Source organism: Myotis yumanensis, unplaced genomic scaffold (assembly GCF_028538775.1).
Source record: "Myotis yumanensis isolate MYYU_CA2020_CCGP unplaced genomic scaffold, mMyoYum1.0.hap1 SCAF_13, whole genome shotgun sequence".
Classification (NCBI taxonomy): Eukaryota; Metazoa; Chordata; class Mammalia; order Chiroptera; family Vespertilionidae; genus Myotis; species Myotis yumanensis.
In genome coordinates, this window is record NW_027223764.1 from 47,875,876 (window position 1) to 47,895,669 (window position 19,794).

At 50.0% G+C, this 19,794-nt stretch overlaps 1 protein-coding gene and 1 pseudogene across 3 annotated transcripts in view; both read right to left on the reverse strand.

The window, feature by feature from the left end:
• DLG5 (discs large MAGUK scaffold protein 5) overlaps window positions 1-724 on the reverse strand; it is a 108,173-nt gene extending 107,449 nt beyond the window's left edge. For all 3 annotated transcript variants that reach the window (XM_070433051.1, XM_070433050.1, XM_070433049.1), the window contains exon 1: window positions 421-724. In XM_070433051.1, the coding sequence (XP_070289152.1) occupies window positions 421-724 (304 nt within the window). The remainder of the gene's footprint in view (window positions 1-420) is intronic.
• A 15,797-nt stretch (window positions 725-16,521) lies between these two features.
• LOC139022046 (lipid scramblase CLPTM1L pseudogene) lies at window positions 16,522-18,754 on the reverse strand (annotated as a pseudogene).
• Window positions 18,755-19,794: the final 1,040 nt, after the last annotated feature.

The window sequence follows — 19,794 nt, forward strand, 5'->3', positions numbered from 1 at the left end:
CCCGAAACCAGATGGCAAGGACCAAAAGTCAGGACTCGGGGTCCTGGTCCCGGTCCCGGTCTTCTTGCCTGTTTCATGAACTAAAGGCGAACTGAGGCTCTCCAAGGACCCGTGGGTGGTGAGGAGCCTCCGAAATGGGGCCGACAGACATCCCTCCGCGGTCCCCAGGAGGCTGGCCCTGTTGGACCCGGTGGTCTCGGGAGGACCCTTGCAGCCCTGGCCCCCGAGTCCAGGCCTGCCGGGCGGGCATTGTTTCCGGCCCGGGGAGGAGGTGTGAAGCGGGGTCCCCGCAGCTAAAGGGGGGAGGCTGTCCCGCGGCCCGCGCCAGGTAGAGCCGTGGCCCTCCCGCGCGCCCCTCCGCGGGCCGGAGCGAGAGGTGGCGGCAGGCGGGCCGCGAGGCCGGGCGGGTCGCACACTCACCGGCGCCCTCGGCGGGCTGCGGCGGCCCGACGACGCCGTTCAGGTAGAGAATGGGCAGCAGGTGGGGCTGTGTCTTCTCCAGCGCCGCCCGCAGGTCCGGGAAGTGGTCTCGCTCCTTGGTCAGCAGCAGCTGGAGCAGCAGCTCCGCCTTGGAGCCGCCCGCCTCCGCGTCCAGCCGCCGCCGCTCGCCCGGGCTCAGCGCGCCCGCGGCCTCGAGCAGCCCGAGCACGGCCTCCACCTCCGTCATGGCCTGGGCCAGGCTCTGCTGACACTGGGCGAGCAGCTCCCGGCGCTGCGGCTCCATGGCGGCGCGCCCGCCCGCCGGGCGGCTCCGGCTCCCGAGCGCCCGCTGCAGCCTAGCGCGCCGGGGCCCGGGGGGCGGCGGGGGCCATGCGCGGGGGCGCGGGCGGCGGGCCCGGCGACGGGCGGCGCTCAGCGGCAGCCGCCTCCCGGGCTCAGGAGCGCAGCCATGTTGGCTGCGGCGGCGGCAGGACTGGAGGAGGAGTAGGAGGAGGAGGAGACGGAGGAGGAGGAGGAGGAGAAGGAGGCGGAGGTGGAGACGGCGGCCGGGGCGCGCCCGAGGCCGGGCTCCAACGGGCATGCTCCCTCCCCCGCGCGCCGCCGCCGCTCCCTCTGCCCCGCGAAAGAACTCGCCCGACACCCCGGCTCGGCCCTCCCCAAACCAGCTCCCAGCTCCCAGGCCCCTGACGGCTCAGGCTCGGCCCGGCGCGTGCGCCCCCGCCGGTCCCCCACCCTGTCCCCTGCTCCGGGCGCTCTGGCCGGCCCGGAGGGGTGGGCAAGGGAAGGGGTGCTCGCCCCCAGACCGCTCAATTGCCTCACCTAGTCCCCCAAGCCCAGGTGCCGCAGGGGGTGAGAGACACGGATTTAGGGGCCACGCCGGAAGCCGCAGGAACCCCCAGCCCCTTGGGCCAGGCACACGGCCATGCCTCATACAACTGGAGACCCCCTCAAACCAAAAACCCTGACCCCGGTTCAGGGTCTCCTAATATGAGAACTCCAAAATACAGCCTGGAGACAACTGAGGGTGAATGGACACGCCTAAATTTGGACATCTCCAAATTAAGACACCCCCGCCCCCTTGAGTCTGTGAGAGTTCCCCGCCTCCAAAGAGCACTTATATAGAGACTTTCCCAATCTAATCCCCCAAGTTTTGGTTCATCAGGATCTTTGTCCTCACCCCCATTTGAGATGGGTTGGTCCCCAGAGTCTAACGGGGTTTGGATGTGGGGAAGAGGAGGACATGTGTTCCTGGATGAGAAAGAAGGTGGTGGGGGTCTGCTGTAGAGCCATTAATCTTTTGGGCAACAGGGGTGCTCTCCCTGCTAGATGTCACCCCCAGATTCTAACTCGTCTGGGGAAGAGGCAAAGCAGTGAGCTATGGAAACCTTGCCTCTGTGATGCCCTCAGTGAGGGTCTGAGGTCCTGCTCCAAGTGTCTTCTGCCTCCCGGTACAGTCCTTTGTAAGCACATACATACCACTAACTTCAGAGGACAAGGTCCTTAGAAGCTGGAACCCCACTTGCTTGCTCTCAGTCACCCCACCACATTGGTGTACAGTGGGATCCCAGGGCCACTGCAAATGTGTTGTGGTGGGTGAATCCCATTTACAAACATGGAGGGGAGGGGGCAGAGGTGCTTTTCCAGCTGATACCCCCATCACTCCCATCACTTCCTCTACTTCCCCCTAAAGCAAAGTTCTCCTTCAGATTCTCATCTTTAAAGGGGAGGAGTAGCTTTTATTTAATGGAAACAAACTCTCTACATTGTGGTTAGAACTAGAGTCCCAGACTTTGCACTTCAGTTTTGGGTTTCCCTTTAAGGAGATGGACAACATGGGAGCAAACCCATTACCCCTGAATTCTCCTCAGAAAACGGGGTGGAGAGTATATTCAACCAGGGGTCCTGAGCCTTGGGTTCATAAGCTTCAGGGTGTCGGGGAAGCTTTTAAAGTTATCGGAACTTTTCTTGGATAGTTACGTATATTTCTAGGAGAGAGGTCTGTAGCTTTGATCAAACTCTTTAAGGTCCCCTGACCCCAGATGGACTCCAAAATGGCAGAAGGAAACTATTTTAAGCTGCCTCCCTGCTCAGAGAGCCTGGGCTGCTGTGGCTGAGCAAGGCTCCAGGAGAGGAGAGGCTCGTGCACAGTGCACAGTGCCTGGGGTCCAGACAGGCTCCCTGGCTCCTGCTCCCCCTCCTGCCCCTGAGAGACGGTTCCCCCTTCTGGCCACCACTTCCCTTAGAGCAGCCACAGAGCCTAAATCATCCCCAGAGGCACCCATCCTTCCAGACACACCTGGACCTCTGTTCTTAGATGGATTAACTGGAAATATAGGGGGTTGGGGGAAGGTGAAAGGATGTGGGGGGAGGTTTGAGACTAGTTTGGTTTATGGTTAGAACCAAAAGTAAGTCCCCATCCAAGGCAAAGGGTCCCTGAGGCAGGAGTGGGCAGCAAGGAGGCACCGTCCCCAGTAACCCCGAAAAGGAAGGTGTGGAGTGTGTATGTTGTCCCTGGAAGCCTTCCCGGGAAGCCAGTGCTGAGGAAGTCCATTTGCTAAGAGTGCTTTCTCCTGGGGGCTGTGCAGTGATGGACACTATTTTCAACAAACCCTTTATTGGAAACTCTGGGGCTTTATGCAAAACATAAATTCTGGAGGAAATAGTTTACTTTAGGGATATATTCAACTTTAAGGTCCCTTGAACCAGTGATTTTGGTATAACCTTGAATTCCTGTCGCATTTTATACCCTTCAGGGCACCTTTCCACACACTGTATTCTTTGTGCCCTGTTCTGGGTTGAATTGTGCTCCCCCTTTCCCCCTAAAAAAAGATACGTTCAAATCCTAAGTCCCAGTACCTGTGAATTTGACCTTATTTGGAAATAAAACCTTTGCAGATGTAATCGTGCTAAAATGAGGTCATAGATTATGGTAGGCCTTCATCCAATGACTGGTATTCTTGTAGGAAGAAGGGAATTTGGATTCAGGCACACACAGGGGAACCACGTGAGGATGGAGGCAGAGGTTGGACCACTGAGGAATGCTGGCAACCACCACGCATGGAGAGAGGCCTGGACCAGATTCTCCCTCAGAGCCCCCAGAAGGAACCCAGCCTGCGAAATCGGGGGGGTTTGGACTTTTGGCTTCCAGAACTGAGAAAAGTTCATTTCTGCTGATTTAAGCTCCGTGCAGTTCATGGTCATTGGTTATGGCAGACCCAGGAACTGAACACAGTCTCATCACATGGGGGAGATATGAAGGACAGAGATGGGCGTCTCATTTTACAAATCCCCCTGTCACATCACTCTTTCACTAAGAATGTCTCTGTAGATTTACCCTTCTTTTCTGCTTTCTTCTGCTCTTAGGAAAAGAGGGTCTCTCTTCCTTGAGAATAGCCCTCCCACACTCTGGATACAACCCCTGCACCCTACGCACACTCCCACACACAAACGCAATCACATTCATTCACTCACACACACACTCACTTCCACACATTCACACACACTCTTGCCGGAAGCCAGTACATACTTGCTGCTTGACAAAGTTGCTGCAGGGAAGAAACATCTGCACAGCATATGTTTCAAGGGACCTGGCATATATGGCATACTGTTCTTAATATGTTTGCTTCCCCCTCTTAGCGCTATGTGTTTTAACCAAGATCACCTCTCTGAGAAAGGTTGTTTGCCCAAGTGAGGATTTTTTCCTGGAGTTGGGGATTAACAGGACTAAGGAAGAGAATAAATCAGTGAAACCCCTTAGTGTTACAGAAATACCATGTACTACTTATGAAGAACTTGGACTAAGACTGTTGGCAATAAATTTGGGACTTGTTGGGCCCACATCCCCAGGGGTCTGCCCACCAGGGAAAGCACCAAAGCCTATACCCCTGGAGACTCACCGACACAAGGCAGTCCCAGGGAAGGCAAGCAGCGAGGCTGGGGGGACATAACCTTTACTGGGTAGGATAATCTCCTTCAGTCACTTCCTTGTAGTTTATCAGTAGAGCAGTAACCTTGGAATAGCCCTTATAATAGAACACAGAGATTAACCTGGACAGGATTAAACTCAACAGAACTAGATTAACAAATGCCCTAACCTTGGGAATAGAATGGATAGGATTAAAATCAACTGGTATAAATACAGATGTAACAGGACAATAAAGAACCGAACCTGGCTGGAGAACCTGGCTATGCTGATCAATTGAACACTGTCTCCGTGTCATTCCTTCTTCGCCGACTCCGTCCACACCTTTGGGAACCCCTGGACCTGTTGGGGTTGGACCCCAACATAACCCTTTGATTCAGAGCCCTTTCTCCACATTTCAACTTTGATGCTCCCTGCTTTAGGAAGCCAGCCATGCCTTACCAGCCTCCTCTCAAAAGATCTAGGTGTCTCTGCTCCTTGCTCCCATTGCAACTTCTTACCTCCCCTTTATTAACACTGATCAGTGTATATTGTTAAAATAGTTCACTTCTCTATAACCCTCTAGTAGAACAGCCCCCCAAAGATGTCCATGCCCTGGTCCCCATAATCTGTGACTATGAGATGTTATATGACTAAAGGAACTGTGCAGGTGCGATTAAAGTTACAGACCGAAGGAGGGAGACTGTCCTGGGTTATCCAGGTGGATCCAGTATAATCGCATGAGGCCTTAAAAGCAGAGAATTTCTCAAGCTGGAGGCAGTAGAAGCAGAAGTCAGGGAGAGTCCAAGCAGAGAATGGTTTGACTTGCTCTGAGAGGCAGGACCCCACAGGCAAGGACCAGAGAGAGGTGCTAGGAACGAAGGCATCCGCAGCTAACAGCCAGCAAGGAAACAGAGACTTCAGTCCTACAGCCCAAGGAACTGGGTTCTGCCAACAGCCAAGCGAGCCTGGAAGTGGATTCTTCCCACAGACCGAGGAGAGCCCAGCGGGTCAGCACCTTAATTTCAGCCTTGTGAGCAGCCCAGCCAACTGCACCTCTGACCTACAGAGCTAAGAGATACTAAATGTAGGTCGTTTTAAAGCTCTGCGTTGGTGGAAATTTTGTTATGGCAGCAAGAGAAGACTAGCAATCCCCAAAGACTAAGCTCTGCGGGGACAGGAGCGATAGTAACTGGTCCACTGTCAAACCCCGAGTGCCCACCATAGCGCCTGTCATTCGGTGAGCTCTCCGAACCCGTTAGGTGGAGGAAGGGAAACCTCCTCTCCCACCAGGACTGGCTTTGGGGCTAATTACTTAAGACATCTTTGAAAAACAGAATCCAGCCCTCCACCAGCAATCGGGGGTGGGAGGGGGACGAGGAGGGTGGGGGGCACGTTTTCAACCGAGGATGCCTAAGAAACTGGGCCTCCTCTGCAGGCTGAGTGACCTGGGGCCCCAGGGGCCTCTGATCCTGGGGTTTATGTTTCTAACGGAAAAGCAACCGTTGTCCTGCTGCTTTGCTCCACATGTGCAGTTCCTCTGGCAGTAAGCAAAGCAGTCTGCAAGAGTGTGTGCCCGTGTGAGCGCATGTGTGCACATGTGAGCATGCATGTGCACCACAACAAAGTGTGAGAGCATCATGGGCAGGAGTGGGACCGTGCAATGTGAGTGCGAGTGTCTGTGAGCACAAACTGTGTTACTTAAGAATACTCGGGCCCTGGCCGGTTTGGCTCAGTGGATAGAGCATCAGCCTGTAGACTGAAGGGTGCCAGGTTCGATTGCAGTTAAGGGTACATTCTTTGGTTGCAGGCTCCCGGCCCTGGTTGGGGTGCATGTGGAAGGCAAACAATTGATGTACATCGATGTTTCTCTCTCTTTCTCTGTCTCTCCCTTCGCTCCCTTTCCCTTCCACTCTGTCTAAAAATCAATGGAAAAATATCCTCAGTGAGGATTAAAAAATAATAATAATTAAAAAAAAGAAATGGAAGAAACAAACAAACAGAGAATACTTGGATGTTTGTGAGTGAGGAAGCGATTCTTTCTAGGATGGTTCCCCATCCTCCCCTGGACATTGCAGGTTGCCCAATATTTGAGATGTGACATTTAAAAGGATTTTGTTTTTTTTATTCACTCGTCTGCTGATGGGCACTTGGGCTGTTTCCAGATCTTAGCTATTGTAGATTATGCTGCTATCAACATAGGGGTGCATATATTCTTTCAAATTAGTGTTTTGGGTTTCTTCGGATATATTCCCAGAAATGGGATCACTGGGTCAAAAGGCAGTTCCTTTTTTTTTTTTTTTTTTAGGAAACTCCATACTGTTTCCTCAGTGGCTGCACCAGTCTGCATTCCCACCAACAGTGCATGAGGGTGGCTTTTTCTCCACATCCTCACCAGCACTTGTTGTTTGTTTATTTAAAAACTGTGGTACACAGTAGAATACTACTGGGATATTAAATAAAAAAAAAAAAAGGGAGCCCTCGCTGGTTGTTTCTGTGGATAGAGCATTGGCCAGGCAAAGGCACATGCCTGGGTTGTGGGCTCAATCCCCAGTGGGGTGCGTGCAAGAGGTAGCTGATCAATGATTCTCTCTCATCATTTGCATTTCTATCTCTCTCTCCCTCTTCTTTCCTCTCTGAAATCAATAAAAATTTATTTAAAAAATAAAATAATTTTTTAAAGGATATCTTACCTTTTGCAGCAGCATGAATGGACCCGGATAGTATTATGCTAAGTGAAATAAGCCAGTCAGAGAAAGACAAATGCCATATGATATCACTTATATGTGGAATCTAATGAACAAAATAATTTAACAAACAAAATAGAAACAGAAGTATAGGTACATAGAACAGAGGGACAGTTGTCAGAGGGGAGGTGGGGTTGGGGGCTGGGTGAAAAAAAGGTGAAGGGATTAAGCAAAATTCATATATATATATGTGTATGTATATATGTGTGTGTGTGTGTATATATATATATATATATATATATATATATATATATCTCACAGAGACACAGACAACAGTATGGTGATAGCCAGAGGGGAAGGGAGGTGGGGGAGCTGAAAGAGGGCAAAGAGGGGATAAATGGGATGGAAAGAGACTTGACCTTGGGTGCATGGTGCAGTGTGCCCAGGATGTTTTGTTGATTGTACGCTTGAAACCTGTATGGTTTTGTGAACCAATGTCTCCCCAATAAATTCAATTTAAAAAACTAAAAGAATAAAAATAAAAGAAGAGTTCCTTAAAACAATGAACTCCTCCCGGATACTGAAAATGAAGTACTATTTATGAAAATGCCATGTTTCCCACAACTGTTTTGGGCTGCTACACCAATGAAGTGAACCATACCTGTTTAGAAAAAAATTAGTTTACACTTGGCTATTGGTAGCTTCTCAAATCATGAAGACATTTTTTTTCCGGACTACTTTTGTTCTTAGTTCCGGAATAGCCCAGAGGCAAATGCCCTAAGATTTTAAAACAGGACATCTGAGAGGACTCATATCTAGTGATGAATCTTGCTCAGAGTACCCAGACAGGGCAAAATTCTGAGTTCAGAAATTCAAAGCATTTGGGAACCTTAAAATGGATTAATTAATGATTAATAAATAATTAACTAATTATTGAATGCCTACTGTGAACCAGGCGCCAGGCTAGGCCCTAGGGCAGTATACCACCTCCTTTTATCAATGAAGAGCCAAGGAATTGCCCAAACCACACAGAAGTGGGGCAAGGATTTACACTCATCACCTGAATTCGTTGCTCTTTGTCCTGGAGTCAGGCCCTCCTTTGGAGTCCTCAATTTCAGTCTTCATTCTTTCTGGATACCACCCAAACTGTCTGCAGCAACCCTGCAAGGCTTACACCCAGCTCCTCCTCCCTCCCGCCCTCCATTAAAACACTCCGAAGGTATAGCTCTTCTACAGAAACCAGCTGGAAGCCATATTGGGAAAGGATCTGATACTAACTGATCACTTCCTGGTTACTTCTCCCAAAGGGTTGGTAGTTTGACAACAATGAGGCTGAACTTCAGGTCTGAGCAGCCATCTGGGTGAACCCTACTGGGTCAGGACTGGCCACATAGTCTCAATCCATGCTCCATCCATTCTTCAGACCACAGTGCTACTTCCTCAAGAGTCTTCGCTAGCTCCCCAATGCCTGCGGGTCCACATGCAGCTCCTTGGGTAGATATCCAAGGCTTACTGCCTGCTAACTTTGTCTCCTCACCTCCTCAGTGCTCCAGTGACCTACCCACTCTGCCCTCCCCTTGGGAGCCCGCTCCTTCTGGCTCCCCTGCACATACCTGTACAACCTCCTGGAATGCTTTGGGGCCAGGAACCACTCCTGCTGACTTTACCTGTCCCTCCCCAGAACTAGAGATGTGCTTACACCTTGAATCTCTCTCCCCCATTGCCATTATCTATTTCTTTGCATTGTTCATAAGTTTCCCTGGGATGTATTTCGCCACCCACTGGGGACAGTGGCCTAGCGTTGCTCTTTCTCTCAGATTCCTCGCAGTGTAGCTAGGATAGTGAAGACCTAGAGTGGGCACTTCAGAAATACTTGCGATGGAAAGAACCCAGACAAGGGGAAGTGGGGCAAAGCAGAGCTCGTCTCCTCGAGGCCTCGGTTTAAAGGTCTCTTCTTCAGAAGCCCGCCTGTCCTGGCGTCTCCCCAAATGATCACAATTGGGTTCTATTCCCTCTGAGCAGCCATTTTTCCTCCTGGCACTCATCACACTTTACCTTATTTCTTATGTGACTGTGTTAAGTGACTGTCTCCCACTGACTAGAAGCTCCACTGAGCACCTATCAGTTCACCTCTGCATCGCAGCATCCAGTCTCAAAACTACCTGTTGGAAGAACAGATTAGAGAAAGAGAGGCCATACCTGCCTCTGGTGCCTATAATTGCGCTCAGGAGCTCCCTAATGGAGCACTTCATCTCTCTAGTCTAGACCAGACTCGAGTCTGGAAGGACCCGTATCTGTGGGGTTGCTACAACCCCAGCCACAGAGTAAACTGGCAGTTCCCTTTTCCTGAGTGTTAAGTGCATGCCAGGCGCTGTACTGAGGCTTCCCCCGCAGCACCACGCCCAGAGGTACCACCATCAGCTCCGTTTTACAGATGAGAAACCTGACGCTCAACACTCCTACCCCTCCAAGCCCCGCTGGCTGTGGTGTCTCCCATCTGGTAGGAGAGAGGATCTGAAGCACAGGAAGTGGCCCAGGAGCCTCAGAGATGTTTTGGAAATGCACCAAAACTACCCCTGCCCTCAAGGGAATGAAATCCAGCTGCTGGAGAACAAACTGGAAATCAACTGGGGTCCTGTCTGTGCTGACACAAGTAAAGTCGATGCAATCGGGCCCGTGGGCCTGGTCAAGCCAGAAACGGCATGTTAGAATGGACAGTGCTTGGGGACTCTGGTTTGGGTAAGTCAGAAACCCATCTGTGCCCCAAGGGCATTCAAAGTCCTTTAACCCACTCTCTCCATTGTCTCTCCCCTCCACAGAGTGGCGAGTGGCGGTACCAATGCCTCAAGTCCACATGGAGCTCAGGGAAGCAGCCCGCTCAGGCCCACGGAGATGGGAAGTGATGGAATCGGGGGTAGCATCAACAGCCTTAGCAGCAACTCCCCCCAGGTGTGGGCACGGCTAAACCTCGTTTGTGCAGATGTAGCAGCTGGAGAAACAGCTGCGGGTGAAACGCTGGCCTCCAGTGTCCAGCTGGGAGCCACCAGCTTTCCTGGGACGCTCCTTGGTGGGAAAGCCCCGCCACGGCTGTTCCCCATGCCAACAGCCCCAATCAGAGCACACCCAAGTCCTCCCCTTTTCCACCATAAAACTTGACCACCCCACTAGCCACCAAAAGCAAGCCATAGTGGCTGGCTCCCTTGCTCTAAACTCAGAATAGAGAGCCTTCGCTTATTTTCCTGTGGGTGATCTTCATTTATTTCCACACCTCCTCATTGTCTAATTGCTCTGTGACTCAGTTTTCTTACCTGTAAAATAGGATAATATCTGTGGGCATAAATCTTTGGGAAGGAAACTGCCTTGGATTGTGGGGGAGCTTCCTAATATTATCCCCTCCCTGGGTCACCTCTGATCTCAATCCAGCTGCCACATACCGACGTCCCTCTTGTTCTTAGACACCTGAGTATATCCACATGTCCAGCCCCTTCATTGTTCTCAAGAGAGGACCCTAAAGCGCAGGCAGGGAAAGTGCCTGTGGAGGCCTCTGAGAAACCAGTCTGTCTCCAGTTTCTCCCCACTGGCTCCCAGACTCCAAAAGCAAGTACATGAGCCTATCAGGAACTCCCCAGGTGTCAGCGTATACACATGGTGAAATGAAGCTCCAGAGAGCAAAACGCACCCAGGAGTGAGTTACCAGGAGCCACGGCAGCATCCCAACCAGCGCAGGCCAGTCGTGGCCTGTGCGGAACTCTGCCCTCTGCATGCACGCACGCTCCCTCCTTGGTTTCAGGGCGCCCCTCACAGCCTCCAACCATCTTTCATTCAAGGAGGCTGGCCGGCTCCAGAGAGGTCCCTTCGCCTTTTCTGAGGTCAGCTTCACCCAAGGCTGCCCCACCTTCTCACTGTCAGACAAAGCGAGAACACAATGGTCACAGTTACCATTCTTTTTAACACCACGCAGTGCACTATTTTAATAGCTTTGCATGTCAACTATTAATCCTCAGAACACCCTCAAAGTGTTTACCATTATAAGCAGGTCCACTTCACAAACGGGGATGTCACAGAGAGTCAGGTGTTTGCCCAAGGTCACATGACCAGCAAGAACAGCGATGAAAAAAACACGCCCAGAGCTGAACTCTTCCCGCCTCACTGCACCGCCTCTGAATGTTTTCAGGTTAACACAGATGCTCATAGAAGAATCTTGGGGTGTTTCAAAGTTGGGAGCAAGATTTATTGACGTTTCAGAAAAATGCTGGGTTCTATCTCATTCGCTTCTGGTTCACTTTGGATCCACAAACATTCGCTAACCAGCAAGAAGTTGGAGAGGACAGAAATGAATAAGGCCTTCTCTACCTCGGCGGGTCCAGCACTTCCCTGGGCATGAAGAGGCCGCCCTGCTAGTCCTCCCACCAATCACGCCAAGGCCTCCCAGGTGGTGAGCTGTGTCTCACGTTCAGAAGAGAAGGGGCAGGGTGTACGTGTCACTGGGCAATACATGGGACACCAGAGGGGTGAATTTGACATCCGGATTCTTGGATGTCAAATAAATGTGGAAGGCAAACAATTCAAATGGCCACCCCCTCTCCCACCCCAGAGTAAGAAGTAGAACCTGGCCAGAACCCCAGAAGCCTCCTGCGTTACCCTCTGGGACAGCCTATCACCCCCTCTCTCCTCCTCCAAACTCTTTGCTGAGTTTGCTGTGGCCCATTTTCTTGCCTCTTTTTGTAGATTGGCCATGAACGTATGCGTCACTAGATAACACATTGTCTAGAGTTGCCCGGCTGGGATTTTCTATTACTGCAGTTTCTTCTGTGGCCTGCAACCACCTCCAGACCTGTGAAGCCAGGCCCTCCAGCGCAGTGGCCTGAGAACCTGCACCCCAGATGACTCTAACCCAGGGATGGCGAACCTTTTGAGCTAGGCGTGTCAGCATTGAAAAACCCTAACTTAACTCTGGTGCCGTGTCACATATAGAAATCTTTTGATATTTGCAACCATAGTAAAACAAAGACTTATATTTTTGATATTTATTTTATATATTTAAATGCCATTTAACAAAGAAAAATCAACCAAAAAAATGAGTTCGCGTGTCACCTCTGACACACGTGTCATAGGTTCGCCATCCCTGCTCTAACCCATAGTCTGGGAGACAGTGACCTGGGACTCTCTGAAGTCCCTTTCTAGGGACAGTCAATGCAGCCTGTATTTTAAGCTGGAAGAGCTGCACACGGACCTGCGACCTGCATCGGGCCCTAAGCAACAATCCCCAGTGCTCCGTGGAGAGGGGACAGAGCCGTGGGAAGGCTCCTCTGGGCCCCCAGGTGGATGCTCCTTTAGCCTCACCTGATTAGGACCCAGGCCCTGAAGGCGCAGGGCCAGATGAGGCCAGTTGGTGACCTGTCTGCCCCCCACTGCACTCTGAGCTGCAGGAGCCAAGAGGCCAGGTTTGTGCATTTTTATTGGTTAACTCCCTCCTGTCACCCATCCCTCCCTCTGACACTGGGACTTTCAGGAATTGTCAGCTGAATGAATAAATTAATGACAGAGGGAGACAGACGTGCTAACAGCTAACAGTAATTCGAGCAGAATGGAGTAAGTGCTAAATGGTGGTGGGATGAGTCATTACTGCTGACAGGAAAGGAAGAGGGAAGAGGCATTCATCCTCTCTCCCCTGCGCTGTCAAAACAGACTCTCAACTGCATCCCTTCCTGTCTCCCCCACATTGGGGAGAAAGCAGGGAGGTTAGATTAACTCCAAAACAAACATCCACATGGCCACCCCCTCTCCCACCCCCGGAGTAAGAAGTAGAACCTGGCCAGAACCCCAGAAGCCTCCTGCGTTCCCCTCCGGGACAGCCCGTCACCCCCTTTCCCCTCCTCCAAGCTCTTTGCTGAGTCTGCTGTGGCCCATTTTCTTGCCTCTTTTTGTAGATTGGCCATGAACATATGCATCACTAGATAACGCATTGTCTAGAGTTGCCAGGTTGGGATTTTCTATGCAGTTTCTTCTGTGGCCTGCAACATGATTTTTTGGAGGGTTGCCCGTGTAGATGCATTGGTGGTAGTTCATGCCTGCTCATTGCTGCTCATTCGACTCTGTTATGTGAACACCCCTCATCCTCCTGTTGGTGGTTATTGGAATTGTGTCCAGGCCCCGCTGATCACTAACAACGCTGCTGTGTGTGACTCCTAGTCCCTGGCACAGGTCTGCTACCGGGTTCTTACGCTGCTTCATGGCGGGGTTCCTTCCATCTCGCTCCCCGCTCTTTTGCACGAGGCTCGGCTGCTTAAACTCCCTTTGGCTATTTGAGCGCCAGCCAGCACGTCTACATTGCAGCTAAGTAGAAGGAGGAGAGAAAAAGAACGTTTACCACTCTTTTTTAATACACTTTCAGAAAATTATACAAGACACTTCCTCTTATATCCCACATGGCCGTGTTAAAGTGAGTTTTCCTCAGCCTTTCATCTTGCAAACCTGAAATTAAACCCATTAAGGACAACTCCTCCTTTCCCTGCTTCCCCAGCCCCTGCAACTACCCTTCTACTTTCTGTGTCTATGAATTTGACTGCTCTAGGTACCTCATATAAGTGGAATCATATACTATTTGTCTTTTTCTGACTGAGTTATTTCATAAACTCCTCAAGGTTCATCCCTATTGTTGCATGTGATAGGGTTCCCTTCCTTTCTAAGGCTGAATAATATTCCAGTATATGTAGAGACCACATTTCATTTGTCCATTCACCCATCAGTGGACACACTGAGTTGCTTCTGCCTCTTGTCTTTGTGCTATGAACATGGGTGCACAAATAACTCTTCAAGACCATATTCTCAATTCTTTTGGATGTATGACCAGAAGCATAGGGGTATTTGCTGGGTCAATGGTAATCCTATGTGTAATATTTTGAGGAAGCCCATATTGCTTTCCACAGTGGCTGCACCATTTTACATATCCACCTACAGCGCATGGCGGTTCCCATGTCTCCATAGCCTTACCAACACTTATATTTTCTGTTTTTTAATTTTGTTTTTAGAGTCATCTTCTTGAGTGTGTGGTGTTTTACTTTTTGAAAATTCTTGCTCAAAAAAAAAAAAAAGCTCAGCCAGCGTGGCTCAGTGGTTGGGGGCACATGTGTCCCAGGTCGGGGCACATGCCTGGACTGTGGACTCGATCCCCAGTGGGGGGCATGCAGGAGGCAACCAATCAATGATTCATTCTCATCATTGATATTTTTCTCTCTCCCTTCCTCTCTGAAATCAATAAAAATATGTATTTTTTAAATTAAAAATAAAAATTCTTGCTAAATGAGCTCAGACCCTGACATATCAGTGTTTATGGAGTGAATGAATGGATGGATGAATGATGAATTTGACCACAACTGGATGAGGTAGTTTTGGTTTCCAGGATATGTTCTATGAAGAAATAGTTTCCAATAGGTAGGTGTCTTGTCCAAGGTCAAAAATTTGAACTGCAAGCCCACATACTCTGTACAGAACAGTTTTCCTCTGAGCTCTAGGGTTTGTTTCTGCCTTCCAGGCCCCAAAGGCACACCTTCAGTCCTCCTGGTGAGCAGCTCCTGCGGGTGAGGGCAAGGCAGCTCCTTCCTAGAGTCTCCTCTCCCATATGGTTCCATCTTGCACAAGGAGAACAAATCCAAGAAAAAGAAACCTGCTGGCTTGCAAAATCCAATTACCCAAGCTGCTCCCCCTGGGTGTGGCCCCACGAGGGATGCTCTGTGGCTGAGGAGGGGGCAGAAGCCCAGCCAGCTCTCCCCTCCCACCCAGTGCTCAGTGGGGCAGAGCGAGTGGCAGTTCAGCAACACTCCCAGGCCCACTTGAAAGCTGAAACAAGTGACTGCCACTGCCGGGCAGGGTGAGAACTCCTCCGGATGCCTGCAGGCTTATGCTGGGCTGACTCACTTCCTCACCTTAATTCTCCCCTAATACCTTCCCTTTCTCTGCAGCTTTACTCCCGGCACCACTGTCTGAGTGTGGAATGTCTGGTGAAGCTGAGCAGGTGGGTCAGCTGTGCTGTCTGCCCAGATATTACAGGCCTGACTGGGATAGAGGATGTGAGGGGCGAGAGTGGGGAGGCAAAGTAAAGTCAGATTGTCTGCTAGCTCTGAAGTGCAACCTAACCTCTCAGCCAGTTTGATTCTGCAAACCTGAGCACAAGTCACCACCTCTAGGCAGGAGTCCTGAGGGCTGGGAGCAGGTGGAGGATGGAGAGGAGCAGAGGAAAGGGTGGGGAGCCATGGCTGCTTTGGGTTCCAGACACTTCCATCCCATGCTGCCTTCCCTGGGGAAGCTCTCACGTGCCATCCCTGGGGGAACAGGGCTGCATCCTGAAGGTCAAATTTAAAGGTTATGTTATGTGTATAGGTTTCCTGGACGAGTCAGAAGAGGTTCTCGCTTCTAGCCTGGGTCTGCCTATTTGAGGGAGTACCACTATTCCTCTCACCTATGCTCTTTTCTTCCCTGTCTACTACTAAACCATTCTTTTCGGATCCTGGATTCTTCATCTCTATCTCCTTAGCATTGCTTCCTGAATCTACCTGCCTCAGCTTGTACATTGTAAGAGAGAAATTAGAGCAAAGTTTTAATTTTTTTTTAAAGTTATTCATTCATATAGCTCAGAGTCAAATAGTGGTGGAAGACAGGAAAAAAGAGCCCTCTCCCTCATCTATACTCCTTCAGTTTTTATGACTCATTCTTTTGGCGTTTATCACAATTCCCTAAATAATGTAGTTGTATTACTACTTCATGATTTTTCAGTTTTAGGCACTACTGATTGTCTTTCTCATTCCAACAACCCACTCACACTTCCTGGCCCCCGTCCTCCCAACATAGCCATGTAGTAATTTGGTTAGAGCAACAGTCAGTGTTTACATTATTACCACCAGGTAAACACTATTTCCATGTGTTTACACAATAAGCCCTGGGATGGACTATGATTACTTCTCTTTTCATGCACATGTTTTTATTTCCCTTGGAGTTAATAATTATCGCCCCTGCCCCATTCACTTAGTTTTCTTTGTACTCAATGCCAGATTCTTTCAGTTATTGAACTCTCCCCTCAGTACATTCAGATGACAGTACACCAGTTTTATTTTCTTGAAGACATCTCTCCTGGAGCTTTCTGACCTAGTTCAATTTAGGCTGGCTGCCCTCTAGGCTTGTTGCATTGTGTTCAACCTGCAATATATCCATTAATATCCGGGGGGATTCTCTCCTGTGCCAGATTCCTGCTGTCTGTGTTTTCTTGGTTTAATACCTTATTTTGGTGAAATACATCCTCCAGCATCCTCATGAGTCCATGAGAAAATTTTTTTAAATCTCAAATGACTAAAAATGTCTTTTTCTACTTTCAAACTTGATTGATAGTTTGATTGGGTATAAAATTTGAAGTTGGGGATAATTTTCCTTCAGAATTTTGAAAGCATTGCTTAAGTGTCTTCTAACTTCCAGTGCTTTTTTTTTTTTTTTTTTTTTTTTTTTTTGTTACAGCCAGAGAAATTTATTTTAATATAGAAACATACATACATTAAGCTTTAAAATAGTCAAGTTTTAAACAAAAAGGAAAAAAGCCATTTGATCCCAGAGTCTGTACAGCATGGATTTAGAGGCATTTGAATTTCACGTAAGGAGCACTTACAGACAACTGGAGGTGGAAACCTGCACCTCCCTGCCTCCGGAGTCCGCCAGGTTGGGGGACACCGGTGATGGTGATGGCATAGCCACTGCCAACACTGGACGCTCCTCTGCTGAGAGCCACCAACAGCCAAGGATGACCACGAGTGCCCAATATCTCAGTGACCGAGACAGATGTCTTCATGCTGGGGACACTGTAAGTGAAGCCAGCTCCTCTCAAACACCTTGTGACGGGACTCAGGAGACGTATCAGAAATGCTCAGAGGTTTTGGCAATGTAGAAGGTATAACGTCCAGGAATTCACCAGAAGCTTCCAAAAATACTCAGCTGACCATCCAAGATGTGCTGCATAGTGGCTCGAGGGCGGCCCAGGCCAGGGCTCACTGTGTGTGGGGTTTTTGCTGGGGCCTCTCTTCGTAGGATTCCCCAAATTCGTTCACTCTGCTCCTATCTACAGGGTAGAGCCATCGCTGGTACAGGTAGATGAGGAACACCACGTCGTCCCTGAAACAGGCCAGGCGATGGGAGGTGGGCATGGTGATGATGAAGGCGAAGACATCATCAATGAAGGTGTTGAAGGCCTTGTATGTGAAGGCCTTCCAGGGCAGGTGTGCCACCGACTTCATCTTGTAGTTCACAAAGAGCTGGGGCAGCATGAAGAGGAAGCCAAAGGCATACACCCCATTGACGAAGCTGTTGATTAACCAGGAGTACCAACTCTTATACTTTATGTTCAGCAGTGAGTAGACGGCGCCCCCGATGCACAGAGGGTAGAGCAGATAGGACAGGTACTTCATGGCCTGAGTGTCATACTCCTCGGTTTTCCTCTCAGACTCACTGTAGGCACCAAACTGAAACTTGGGCCTGAGGCCTCTCCAAACAACAGTCATTTTCAGAGCCTTTTTCACTTTCCACAGCTCGATGGCGGCTCCGACACCCGCCGGGACCAGGACCAGCAGGCTTGTCTGCTCATCCAGCAGGAACAGGAAGATGACCACAGTGCTGAAGCAGCGCCAGAGTACTGCTTTGGTGGACATCCCAATCATGCTCTTCTTTTTCTTCCAGAAACTAATGTCATTTTTAAATGCCAGGAAATCAAACAGAAGATGAAATGCTGCGACAAAGAAGGTCAATGCTAAGAAATACAAGTTGGTATCAACAAAAATTCCTTTCACTTCATCAGCATCTTTTTCTGAAAACCCAAACTGCTGCAGGGAGTACACGGCATCCTGCATGTGGATCCAGAAGCGGAGCCTCCCCAGTGAGATCTTGTCGTAGGACACGGTGAGGGGCAGCTCGGTGGTGGAGCGGTTGATGACCATGAGGTCCTTCACCCGATTGCTGAGCTGGTCGATGAACAGGATGGGGAGGTAGTGCACGGTCTTCCCAAGCTGGATCATCTTCATGTATCGATGCACATCGGCAGGCAAGGAGGACCCATCAAAGACAAAGTCATCCACCATCACATTCAGTGTCAATCTTGGTCTCCAGTGAGAAACAGGCTCATCCAGGGCACTCATCGGCTTCTTCTCAGCTTCGATATTCTGTGCAGCAGATTCTCCAGTGAGCAGATTGACCTCTTCTGGTTTGGGGACCATGTAGGTGGTCAGAGGACTAACCAGGTGCACCTGCTTCCCATCGTGCCAAGGCAGAATGCCAGCATGATGGAGGAAGATATAGGCGTACAGCGTCCCGTTATTCCTTGTTTTCTTTGGTACAGAAACATTAACTGTCCTTTCAAACTTGGACTCCACATCAAAGTCTTCCACGTTCAAGACAAGATCCACGTTGTTCTCAGCACCAAGGTTGGACGGTGTGGTGGTGTACACACTCAGCTGCAGCTTGGGCCTCTGAGCCAGGTAGGGCTGAATGCAGTTACCGTTGACGGAGCACGGGCGGGTGTAGACGATGCCGTACATAACCCAGCAGGTGTGCACCACGTACACCACAAACACGCCCACCACCAAGCTGGTGAAGGAGCTGCGGCCGCTCCACATGGTGCCGCCGCCTCCGGGCGGAGCGTGGCGCCCACCCGCCCCGGTCCGTCTCGCTGCCGCGGGCCCCGCGAGCCTCCCTCCCGGCGCCCGCTGGATGCTCTGGCCGTCGCCGCTCACGCGAGAGCCGCTGCGCGCCGCCGCCGCCGTCGGGGAACTAACGCGCCGGGCGCCGCGGACCACCGGCCACCCTGCATACTCTTGCCGCCGCCGTCTACCTCTCCAGTGCTTCTATTAGACAGTCAAGACATTCTAATTCCCAACCTGTTCCCCAATCCTTTGGGAATCTTGTAGAACCTCCTGTTTGTTTTCCATGTTCTGAATTATAATGATTTGTCTTGATATATGTCTATTTTCATACATTCTGTCAGCCACTCAATGGACCCTTTTAATCTGTCCTTCAGTTTTGGAAAAATTTCTTTTTTTTAAAAAATATATTTTATTGATTTTTTACAGAGAAGAAGGGAGAGGGATAGAGAGCCAGAAACATTGATGAGAGAGATTGATCAGCTGCCTCCTGCACGCCCCCCAGTGGGGATGTGCCCGCAACCAAGGTACATGACCTTGACCGGAATCGAACCTGGGACCCCTGAGTCCACAGGCCGACGCTCTATCCACTGAGCCAAACCGGTTCGGCTGGAAAAATTTCTTCATGTACTTCTTTGATTATTTCCTCCACTCTATTTTCTCTGTTTTGTTGTTGTTGTTTGTTTGTTTGTTTGTTTTTCTTTTTTTTTTTTTTCCCCTGGAACTCTTGTTATTTGGAAAGTGAGTCTCCAGGAGAAGGCTTCTGGCTGAGCAGTGCTCCCCCTGTGGGAGTGCACTGACCACCAGGGAGCAGCTCCTATGTTGAGCATCTGCCCCCTGGTGGTCAGTGCACATCATAGCGACCAGTTGTTCTGCTGTTCGGTCGATTTGCATATTAGCCTTTTATTATATAGGATCATTCACATACCATACAGATCACCCATTTAAAGTATACAATTCAGTGTAATTAGAATATTTAAAATATTCAGAGTAATGCATCTATCACCAAAATCAATTTTAAAACATTTTCATCATGCCAGAAAAGAAACCTCATGCCCAATTTCCCATATCTCAGCCCTAGGCAGCCACAAATCTA